General features: G+C 42.9%; 1 protein-coding gene across 7 annotated transcripts in view; it reads right to left on the minus strand.

Moving 5' to 3' along the window:
• The window catches only part of NTRK2 (neurotrophic receptor tyrosine kinase 2), a 345,071-nt gene that overhangs the window by 213,268 nt on the left and 119,426 nt on the right, over positions 1-12,377 (minus strand). The window contains exon 13 of one of the 7 annotated variants that reach the window (XM_076008577.1): positions 1,869-7,062. The exons of the other annotated variants lie outside the window; for them this stretch is intronic. Coding sequence (XP_075864692.1) covers positions 7,025-7,062 — 38 coding nt within the window. The 3' untranslated portion in view covers positions 1,869-7,024. Of the gene's footprint in view, positions 1-1,868; positions 7,063-12,377 lie in introns of those variants that run through there. 7 annotated transcript variants of the gene reach the window in all.

The following is a 12,377-nucleotide window of genomic DNA, read 5'->3' on the forward strand; positions in this document are numbered from 1 at the left end:
GTAAAATGTCAATGCCACTTATTTAACAATAAGAAGAAAAGCCCAAATTATAAAGTATTAAGAAAATGAAATTTTATTACTTCAAACATGAAGTAGTTCCAACTAGGCTAAGCATGAGCAGCCTACTAGAGCTATTACCAGAAACTTCCTCAGGAAGTAGAGAAAAACAATCTAGATAATTGTAGCTCATTGCCTGTAAGCACGTATTTGTGATGCTTGAGGGAACTTGAAATACTCTTTTCTTCAAACAATCTTTTGGCCAATTTGTTATTTATATGCATAGACAAAGATTTTTAAGTAGAGAATTAAAAAATTGGCGTTACTGTAGACCTTGTTAAAATGATCAAAAATTCTGAATTAATAAAGGGAGAACAAAAGAGGTCAACCATATTCCATATAAGACGTCCAATGCTACTTCTTTAAGAATCCTCAAATTATAGAGCATCACTGAAACTCATTAAACTATTACAACGCAGGCCAAAGAAATGGGATCCTTTTATTTTATCAAAATCAAATCTGAGGTAGAATCAACGTGCAAGAACCACCCAGGTAGAGAGAAGGATCCAGGGGCAGAATTGCAATAACTCCTGAGGAAGTTCCAAAGTGGCCGTCACAGCGTGGGCCACATCCAGGTTGGCCCAGTGAGTGACGTTTCCTTTTATTTGGTTTCCATGATTTGCACTCACGCTATCTGCATGTGACCAGTGCATGGTGAGTTTGTGATCTGCAGATATTTACTGAGGCACATCCAAACCAGAGAATCCTTCAAAGTTTCATTACCGACAACACAAGGCAATGTGCCAAGTGCTTTACCTGAGCCATCTCATTTAACTCTCCTAGGAGCCCAGTGGGGTAGGTACTATTACTATTATTATCTCATTTTTTAAATGAGGAAATCTAGGAAGGGAGTGGTGAAAGAACTTTCCCAAAGTCATATTGCTTGTGAGCGTAGCTGGGTCAGACTTGCATAGCCTGGGACAAGTGCCTACCCCCTCAAATTATCATACGACATCCAAACGTGCCCTATGCTCAGCTGAAAACATGAGACATGTTCTCAGCTCAGCAAATTTAAAAGGAAGTTTAGAAAAACCACAGGTCACCAACACTGAATATCAGGCTTATAAAAGTGGCAGGATACTTGGTTTGATAAAGCATTAGGTCACATTGGCTTGGTTTTTCTGATCCCCAAGTCTTCGATTTGGAGAAAACACCCTTTAGAGTTAGAGTGGACAGCAAGTTCAACTGAATCAGAGCTGGAACCTACAACCCCGCTTTTAGGTCCTGTCCTCAAAGGGAAAAATGAGGCAGGGTCGGTGTGACAGGCCTGAGGATGAGATAAAAAGGACAGGAAGTGTGAACACCCTGGTAACAGTTATGGTCCCACAGTATCTTCTCCCTGTATCCACCGTGTCCCTCTCTTTCTCTTCCTTCTATGAAAGTACAAGTCATTGTGTTTATTTGATCACAAAGTCACTTCGAATACAGGGACAGAGCACTGAGTGTGCCCTCTTGCTGGGAGCTGGGTCATTCCAAGTTTTTAAAATACCAAAGGGCTTTCCCACAGAATATAAGATTAAAAAAAAAACAAAACAAAAACAACTATACACTTTTTTTAAGGGTTGCCTTTTAGCCAATGAAAATATTTCTGATGCAAAAATCAGTAAACAACAGATGTATAATTCATATTGATGGAAATAGTAAAGATCCTTTTTTGGAGATGATTTATTTCAGAACCTAACGGGGGTTTGGGACTCCCCCAAAACTCTCAATGACATTTCTCACGCACCAAAGGCACATGGGTAATGGTATGTGCTGCAGGAAGGGAGGGATGTGTACAGGATCTACACAGAAAGCAAGACACATGGAGATGAATTATAAAACTTTATTGGCTTGTTAAAAAATGAATGAGTTCACAAGTACATTTACGGTCTATCCACATTGTTAAAACAGCACTAAAAATAAAATTTAAAGATGATTATCCATTATTTACAGAAAATGTGAAAAAAATGACTTTAAAACCTGGAACATTATAAGGAAAAAACACAAGGCATGAGAGTGATTCACAGGCTGCCTCTGGATTACAGCAAATGGATCTGAACATGAAATGGGTGAAACTCAAGGATTTGTCTTTCTTGGGAACCTGGTGCTACTTTGTATCTGTTTATACTCAATTCATAAATGGACTATCTTAAAATAAAGGTGGTGAAAAATCTCTGTTCTTTTCTTTGCTTCTCACACAATTTTTTTTTTCCATGAAAACTAAGACTCCAGTCATAGTAAACGGTTTGGGAGGGCAGGGAGGGGGTGTTGGTTCAACATATTCTAGGTGTTCACCAACAACCAAGCCAAGGCTACACTGCAACATTAGAGTGTATTAAACTTAGAGTGCTCTCACTGTCAAAATCAGATGGCTGTTCCTTTGTCCCTGAAGACCAAAGCAAGAAAATGGGGAGTGGAAAACTGCCTTCTGTGACAGCCTTCTTCGAGTCACTTTCTGGGTGGGGAATTCTGTCAACCTAATTCAGCTTGGCAGAACCCCACAGCAAATTAAAGCCATGGTATGTCCAGGAGCGTCTTTAACCTTCCTAGGTACCTTTGGATAAACCTGACATGGTTTGCAGCGACTACAGCTACGTGAACATGGCAGAACACACTAGGATCTACACACTGTAGAATTCTGTACTGGTGTCCTTCAAGTCACATCTGTTGAGCGGCACAAGCCCAGGGCCTCCCGGGACATAGACTAGACGTGACTGGCCCTGCCCAATGGCTGGATGTAGCAACCCTGTGAAACCCTGTGCTATATGGAATCAATCACTTTTCTTCAGTACAGCTCTCCCTCCACATCTAGAGTCTAGACAAAACATGATGAACTTCTGCAGTGTGAAGGGATCAGATCAAAACCAAAGGAGGAGTTTTAGACGGCAAGCACCAAAGTAGGTGAAAATCACCCACCCTCCAATGGAGTGAGGGAAGACTTAGTACAGGTCCTGTTTAATATTTTCATTGCATTTTGCAATGGGGGAAAAAGTGTGTGTTGTAATTCTGCAAAGCTACCAGTAAAGCAAATAAAAAATAAACTCTCAGTCTGTCATGGGGTCAATTTAGAGTGAGAGAGAGAGAGAAAGAGAGAGAGAGAGTTCAGATTCTAAGAGGATGAAAGGAAAAGAAGAGGAGAGAGAAAGCAGGTGTCCCTCCAGCATGCTCACTCTCACACCTGACATGAAACTGATTTCCTGCCTGGGGCTCCCTCTGCTACTTACTCCACACACCACTGTCACCTCTGCTCTGTCTGCAGAGACGCTTCAAGCCTCAGCCATTCTGGGTCTAATTCAGGACTACTTGGAGAGTGAGGAGCGAATGTAAACTCCTTCTGTGTTCTGTGCTGTGGGCGGGGCTGGGATTGTCCAGCTCTTCTCCTTGCTACCTATTTCTGGAGAGAAATCTCAGTGGGTCAGAAAGGAAATCAGTCCCTGCCGGGAGACTGGGAGTAAAAACCCCTGAATCGATTCTCTCTAATGTATGTTGAGATTCATTTTTCCTGTTGAGAGAGGAACTTTCCTTAGCTCCAGACTGTTCTGCTCTTGTTGTTGTCACAGTTAGAGCTGATGTCTCCTGTGATGACAGGGGGTGTTTCATAATGTCTATCTCAGCTGTCTGAGAGGGTCTCAGGAGGACCCCGTTCAACAGTGGGTGAACAAGATAAAGGACCTGGACTGCATCTCCTGAAGATGACACACCTGTCTTCCATTTACCAGTGGCGACACCGGTAGGTTAGGTACATCCATGAAAATAGTATGCGCATTTTCCCACCTAAACTTAGGCCAGAAGACACGGCTGCTGGTAAAAAGAAATTGGTGTCAGACAAAACACGATGGAGGACTTACTAGGATGCCTTTGGCCCCAGGGGAGTGAGACCAGTCAGGGAGTGGTGGGGAGACACCCACCGTTTGGGGAGAATTCCCGGTAAGGTGAGAGGACCCAGAGTCACCACTGGGTGGGAGTCACGGGAAATGGACATGCTGCAGAGATCACTAGGTTGCTAAACTCAGTTTCATAGCTTGTTGCAATAAAGCCCTCGATGGCGTTGTCAGAAAGAAAGAAAAGTGAATTTGCAAGGGAAAGACAGAAGGATATAATGAGAGAACAATGATCATGTTTTAAGACAAAAGCAACAAACTGGCAGCTCACAGACATGTTTTGTTGGCCTACAGAATGTTTTAAAATTAACCAAGCCAACTTTTTAACAATAGGGACATTTCACACAAAAATCCAGGTTTCATGTTTTCTCTTAAAGAGTCACAAGATTTGGAAACCTGGTCCCCCATTCTCGTGGGGGCATGGCTGGTGGGGGCTGGAGACAGCTGGCCCTCTGGAGGGGTGGGTTTTGCCTCACCCAGACCACACTTCGTTTATTTCGGACACCAGCCTGGCACAGAAGTGCCAACTCCTTGTTGGAGGGCGACAGACTTGATTTCAGCAAAAATGCCGCCTCTCCTTTTCTAATTCGGCAAAAACACAATGCGTGCCATCAGGAAGCTCTAAAAAAAAAAAAAAGCATATTTCTTATGGGGGACATAAAAAGTTAAGGACGAGAGCGGGTGGGCTACAGTATAGAAAAGAGAAGCCATGTTACTGATTGTGGTCTTTAAGGATTAGAAAAAAAGAAAAGCAAAGAACACAAGAACCATATGAAACAATTTTCTAATAGCCTGCTCTTTTCATCGTTCCCTAGGAGATGTCAACTGATCTTTGATATATTAAATTGCCTTATCTGTCCACTTCTTTCCATTTTAAAACAAAAACCTACCCTGCGATCCTTCTAGCTGTTGAATACAAATATTCTCCTTTTTTTCCCTTTTGGGTCTGTGAAGCTTATAAAATAGTTCTTAAACAATCCATCGCTTTTTTATGGCTCCATGGAATAACATAAAAGCTTAAAAAAAAATTTTGTAGCAAATGGCCGATATTTAAGAACCGTTGCCGTACTAAACCCCTGCCTGGCTCACAGTTTGAATTTCACTTTTCTTTTAGAGGTCAGGATTTCTGCTATTAGCTGGCCTCTTTGTAAATCAACACCTTCGGGAAAGATCGAAATCTAAGTAGTGACAGGAACTGTCATTGAGCAGCAAACAAGAAAATGGGAATTCAGAGACTATTGGGACCTCAGACTAAGGGCCAGCTGCCATTACACTCAATGGAGTTGGAATGACAACTTTTTGAGAACTAGCAGCATGTTTATGCTTTGGAGAAACTGCCCCTCTTTAAGGCATGGGTATGGAGTAGCCAAGTTCAATGCTGTAATCCATAGGACTCTGTGAAAGGTCTGCAATGAGCAACAACATATTTAGTGGATAATGTAAAAGATACAGTATAAAATATTCATTATGGATATTCCTTTTTTTTATCAAGTGGTGCCTAAATGGATCCTGGTTTATTAAGATTAATGCCTTGGTTTACACAGGATTCAAAACAATGTTTCAAAATATGTTGGACTAGTTAAAAATCTATATAAATCCTTAAAGCTAAACTGCAGAACTTGAGCAACTATTCCCCACCCCGGAAAAAAAAAAAAAAAACAATTTTAAAAACGTCAATAAGTTTCCAATTCAGCCATGGGTACACGTGCATGTCTAACAGAGCTGATTGTGTTTGCAGATGAAATATCCCATATGTTTTCGGTATGGCCTGGCTCTGGAGTCCCCGACTTGAGAGGGAGTGAGGTGGGGCGGGGTGGGGGCAGCAAACCTCTCTTCAGGACGAGGATCCTGCCTGGCGCAGGCTGAGCAGAGCACTAAGGTCACCATGACGGTGAAGGGAATGAAACAGGCGTTCAGGGGCAGACTCTGGGGGATGCAGGAATTGTAGCTGTAAGGCTGCCCTCTCAGCAATGGAGAAGGCCACTATAAAGCACATATTCATTATCGACCTGCCACCTCTTTGCTACTGGGGTCGGGACGAGCTTTCCTGCCCGTGAAAACCCAGCAGTGGGGGGGCAGTGTGCTGCAGGGGGACTATCCTCCTTAGAACCCCTTCTCCTGCTCACAGCGGGCCAGCCATTCTGCTCCCAGGCCTTTCAGAGTAGAAAAGCTGCGATTCTGTAATGCGAACAGCATGAGATGCTGCGGCCTTCTCACTCGGCAGACTTCTAAAAAGCAGGTGGATCACAGAGGGCAAATAAAAAGGGGCAAGGTTGTAATTTCTCCATATGCATATATTTCACTCTTTTAGTTATTCTGAACTGACTATGACTAACTTCAAGCTGTAGCCCCACCACACAGCTGCCGCTGTCACCGCCACTTCTTCGCCAGCTGATGAGCTTAAGGCAATCACCGGCCTCGCGTGACTCGCGTGACTCGGAGACCTAAGCTGGAAGTTTGGCTTTTATCACCAGTGACGGAAAAAACCTTCCGAGGACCCCACTAAGTCCCCCAAGCGAAGATGCCTTTAACTCTTTTAGTCACGGTGTTGTAAATGGAAAGTCTAACTCTCCGAATTCAGTACTGATTAGAGAACAGAAAATGATACTAAAATATGTGTTAAATGTAGATTAGACTATTTAGTGTGCACTTATACCTGCTCTCAACTTTAGATTTTTTTTTTTTTTTTAACTTCGCAGTTCACCTTTTAATAAACAGAAGCACTTAAAATCAATGCATTTCCAGTATGGTCAAACAGCACACTCTTCAGAAGAGAAGCACAATCCAATGGAATTTCATTTCAACTTTATATTTGAGTTATTGTAAGAACAGAAGAGAAGCACTAACGTAAGATGTTTTCTTGAGGTGCTGCTTAGCTGCCTGAGAGCTGCCTCTGCATTGGTGTCCCCGGTCACGGCTCACAATACATGCAGGCTTCTTAACTGGCGAAATCCCCTTTCAAACCCCACCCACATCTACCAGGAAACCCCCAAGCAGCAGCACTTCCCGGGATAAGCCAACAGCAGTCCCAAGAGTCCAGCTAACAGGGCAGCATCAACCAATAAGCACCACAGCCCCTTTCTCTGTCTTTTCCTTTATTTCAGTTACCCATCCAGTGGGATCTTATGAAACAAAACAAAACCTAAAAGAAACACAAAATAAAACATAAGTCATGCTCAAAAGAAAAAATCAATGGATATTAACATACAAGTACAATCACTTTTAAATGAACATAATAAATAAACATCAAAAATAAGACACAACATGGAATACGCTTGAAAACACAAAGCAATATATAATAACAGAACATAAGCTGGGAGAAAATGTGCCTCTCCTTCTTGAGCAACTTAGTTTTAAACTTAAAACTGATTTGATATGGTACATGAAACATGGGAAAGAAGTGCAAAGGCTTTCTGCAGACGGCTCTACCCACAACGGAATCAGATGTTAGCAGCTTAATTTAAGGAGGAAAAATATGTACATGATATAGGTGATCCCTGAAGAATTTTTATAGATTTGCCTTTGGAGGCAAATGAGATTCAACAACAAAATATCTACCCAGATCCTGATTCTCTTTCCCCACCTAATTTTATCAAATTATTTCTAAACTAACTGATTATTTATTCCGCAATTGGAACAGAGAACTGGCTAACTTAGCTGGTGAAATACCAGACTATGCAAATATTTAGATTCTTTTTCAGGAATCCTAATATTAAATAATAAGTTGCCTAAATTTAAGTAAGTACCATAGCATATATGAGACACATATATAGAAAGATGTAGTATTATATAACATATATAGGATAAGACATGTAGTATATATCATAAATGTATACATACAATATAAGACATACAGTATAAGCATATATTACATAATAGTATATAATCATATAATATACAATACCTAATATTAAACAAATCTGCAAACATTTATTACACACTGACCAAACAGTAGACACTGTGATAAATTATACAAAAACAAAGAAAATGGAGTTCCTTGACCTCAAACACTTCCTTGCCCTGCAGATAAAGAAGAGTAAATAATTTGCTCAATAAGTTAACAGCTAATCTACTTTGGCCAGGCTCTCTTCTAAGCACTGTGCCCAAGCTAGCCTTTTTCATTTCCCAATAACTCCGTGCGATAGGGTCTGTTATTATAGTGCCCGCCTGACTGGTGAGGGCACAGAGGCCCAGAGAGTTAAGCAGCTTGCCGGAGGCCCGACAGCTAGTGGGTGGTAGAGCCCAGTTCCAGCGAGGACCTCTGATTCCATAGCCACCCTGCCCTGTCCAAGTGCCTGAAGGAGACAACAGAAGACAAGCTCTCTCCAAATATCCTATGAAAACCCAGTGGAATGGGGAAGATTCTGGTACGTGTAATTCTGTGTGTACTTTGCATGAATCTTTATTAGATTCACAAGTGACAAAATAGATGCGTCATAATAGAAACCCCCAAGAAATGTTCAAGTTCAGCTTTGCAATGCACCGCTAAGCCCAACCCTGCAGACTCTCCATCTTCCTCCACCTGGTGTCTGGTCTGCCAACTGCTGCTGTCGTCTGCCTCCACCACCAATCTGTAGCATCATTCGCAGCAACACTAAGAGGCTGCGGAGCTTAATCTCCACAGCATTTCTCTCTCCTGCCCTTCCAGGTCTCAGGCAAAGAACTCGGGACAGACACCAAACATCATTTATGGATTTAATCACCCACAGTGCCCTGAGAATTTAGGAAGAACACAGTGGCGCTGATTAATTCTCCTTCATATCTCTCTCCAGTCTCCTCCTAAATGTTTTTGCCTCCAGGAAAACATAGCCGAGCTGGTGTAAGAGCAGACTGTGGCCTGTAGGATGAACATGCCAAATTAACAAACCAAATCCCTCAAGTTTTAAGAGGGTGGAGCTCAAATTCCTTCCCACTGAAATAATTAGGATTAATGTAAGGATGTCAAGTTTGTCAATAAAAACTGGAGAAAGTGGTGTTACAAATAGAAGACATCCCCTGGAAATAAAAAGATTTGTTGATTCCATTACTAGTTCCTCTGCATATGCAATTTTGAAAGGCATTTGATTTTTTTAAAATAGCACAATGATTAAATTGCTGGTGTAAAGCCTTATTTCCAACTGGTTTATGGCACAGGGTTTCCAAGAGTTTACCAATCCCGAGTGTTCACAGCAGGAACCAGGCCATTCTTCCTTTGCTGCCTCTTGCCATTTGCCAGCCCCAAGACCCTCCAGGCTCGATACCTACACCAATTGGGAAACACAGTTTACTTTGCCCGACGCCAGCTCTACTGACTATCTGAAGTTCTGTTGGACTCAGGCTGAAATTGCATTTGCCCCTATTTCAGTGGATGTCAAATGTCTCCCTGCAGCCTCCTTCTGCTTGCCCTTTTAGGATGCATCCCGCCCAAAGAAGCAGATCTCAGCCCCAGACACCCACGAAATAAAAGCAAGCAGAGTCACCACAAAAACACACACGATGTCTTCCTCGTGAGGAAAAGCCAGCCTGTTAGCAATGTAAGCAGCATGCAGCGTCTGCCCTCAAACTGCCACCTCCACCACCTCTCACCTCAGGGAAGGCAAGTCAGCCTCCCCTTGGTACCCTTGACCTTCAGGTGCTACTGACCGACTACAGAGAGTCCACCACATACTGAAAAGTTAGCTGGATTGCAAGAGTTGACTCTTTGATAAAGAAACATATCTGGTGCATCCTATTTCTAAGAAGTTGACAGTAAAATTCAGCCAGGCCCTCAGTTTACCCACCGGGATCTCATGATTTGGCCCTGTCCTGTTATAAAAAACTCACAAAAGAGACCACAAAATGATATCAAACAATAGATGATTATTTTCACCTAGTGAGGGGGAAAGTTTTTAGACCACAACAAATGGCTGAACATCTTGTGGGTTTAGCAGCCAAACGAGCTGTCTAGCTTACGAGCCTGAAATATAGATATTTTGACAATGTGACATTCTGAAGCATTTGCAGCATTCCGATGGTGCGTGGCCGTTACCATGGGATCAGCTCTGTTATCAAAAACAACTTCAGAGAAACTTTGTCACCGCTGCATGCACTGGCCGAGCTAGACGGGAACGGGGGTACAGCAGGTGCTGCCTGAGAAATGAGACACAAGGTCGAAAGAAGAAAGGGGAAGAAACCGGACGTGCCCTAATACTCAGTCTCTGCTATTTGCTGATTTAGGCTCTATTCACTGACCTTTTCAAAGGGAAGGGCTGGGAAGGGGCGGGGGGGGGGGTTGAAGGTCAGTGCAGCACATTGCGTTTTTACCACCGGCTCACAACACATTTAAATTTATTTACATTCGAACGTGCACACACTTTCCTCCTATCACTCAGAAGCAATCAGCCGTGAAATGGCGAGGATCTGCAGTACATTTAAATTAACAGCAATTTATCTGGAGCAAAAAGGAAAACTGCTGAGTCCAAAGGAAGCAATAGGGATGGAAGAAAGATGCAGCTGCTATCTAAAAAAGCAAATCTTATCACATTTGTCATTTGGAGAGTTCAAGCAGAAAACTGCCAACTTGAGCATCCACGTGGCACGGTGCCACTGGAGACGATTTGGTGGCTGGGCCGCCAGTGTAGCAGCTCACCTTCATTGGAGAGCAAAGCGGATGCTTCCTGACTCTTTCTGGAAAATGTTTACCAGGCAAAAGGAAATAATAAACGCCTGTGTTCTCGCACATGAGTTGTCTAGGAAACAGTGGGTTCAATAGCTTTCCGTCACAAAGTTAGATGTGAGTAAGGTGCAAGGCTGCGTAATTTCAGCACCTGGGCTTAAGCACCGTTTGTCCCAATCTGACCTCTGTGGAGCACTGAATATCTGTTGGTCGTTGCACCACCTATACCTTGCTGTTGCTACTTTTTCTATTTTGTAGGTGACCCACATGGTGGATACAAAGTGTTCGAGGTCACCCAAGAATAAGTGAGAGTGCCAAAACCTCAACTCTGAACTCAGGATTGTCAGCCCATCTTTTACAAAGGTATCGTCTGCACCTGCAGCAAAACTCTGCCAATAGATAAGTTTAGGTCCTGGTGCTTTGTTCTCCATACACAGTCTGGAAGTTGCTTAAACGCCCCTCAAACACCTCTTTGGCTTCCCAAGGATGAGCTCTGTCACATACCATCACCTCTCCTGAGACCTCCTTCCACCAAAAGAGCTCTCCTTCTGGAAGACTGGATTATTCTTCAAGGTCCAGTGCAAAAGCCATCTCCTGTGAGTATTTAGTTCACCCTTCCCTTAACTTCTATGGCATTTGCTTCCACTCATGGGGCTTTCCTTTGTACACTTAAAAACTTATATTTATTTCCTTTTGATTTCCCTGCATGCCAGGCTGCATCCCGCAGAAAGGTAAAGGGAGCATGTCTATACATCTGTGCCCCACACTGCCTCACACAGGTACCAAGGGCTGAATGCATTTCAGGTTTCACAATAGTAATGTCTAAACTTTGAATTTTATTGGAGAAGTTTGTTTTGGTCTATTTTCTATTACTTATAACAGAATACCTGAAACTGGGTAATTTATAAAGAAAAATAATTTACTTCTTACGGTTATGGAGGCTAAGTTCAAAGTTGAGGGGCTGCATCTGGTGAGGGTCTTCTTGCTGGTGGGGACTCTCTGCAGAGCCCCAAGCCAGCGCAGGGCATCACATGTCCCAGAGGCCAAGCGTGCCAGTTCAGGTCTCTCTTCCTCTTCTTATGAAGCCACCAGTCACACTCCCATGATGACCAATTAACCCATTAATCCATGAACAAATTAATCCATTCAGGGGAGGGGGGGAGGGGGAATGAGCCACCCCACCCGCCAGTCTCTCATACTGCCACACTGGGGATTAAGTTTCAACATGATTTTCAGAGGGGACATTCAAACTGCAGCAAATTTCAATGTACTCAACAAAAGAGCTGACTTGGAGGAGACGGAAGGACGGAATGCAGTGTAGGATCTGCTGCTTCTCACTGATAATGGGGTTAAATCAGTCACTCTAAGGCTGCCAGTACAAATCACAGATTTGCTCAGAAGTGGACTGAAGGCTACAGAGATAGACACGTGGACACCCAGTGAGTGCTTCCTGGAGCATTTTAAGCTCCTGGGGAAAAGGTGCTAGACTTGGTTTATTCTAATTCTCACTATGATCAAAATTACAATGGGCGTGGGACATAGGAAATAAAACCGTTGTCCATTTATTAGCTAGAGATGAAAAGCTAAAAAATACATGGCTAAAGATGGTCAAGAAGGCTTTTAAAGGAAAAGCTGTGGTTTGACTTTGCCAAATGAAGTTTAGTTAGTTATGAGCTGAAAATTAAAGCAGGAAACACAACGTTCTTGGCAAGGCTAGAATGAGTAAGGAAAGCCAAAGTTATGGCACAATTAAAATTCAGTGATTCTAAGGAGGACGTGCTCTGATCAGCAGGGCCTGAGGACGAGTGCCCAGGGACTTGACA

This window comes from Microcebus murinus, chromosome 12 (assembly GCF_040939455.1).
Source record: "Microcebus murinus isolate Inina chromosome 12, M.murinus_Inina_mat1.0, whole genome shotgun sequence".
NCBI classification, from domain to species: Eukaryota; Metazoa; Chordata; class Mammalia; order Primates; family Cheirogaleidae; genus Microcebus; species Microcebus murinus.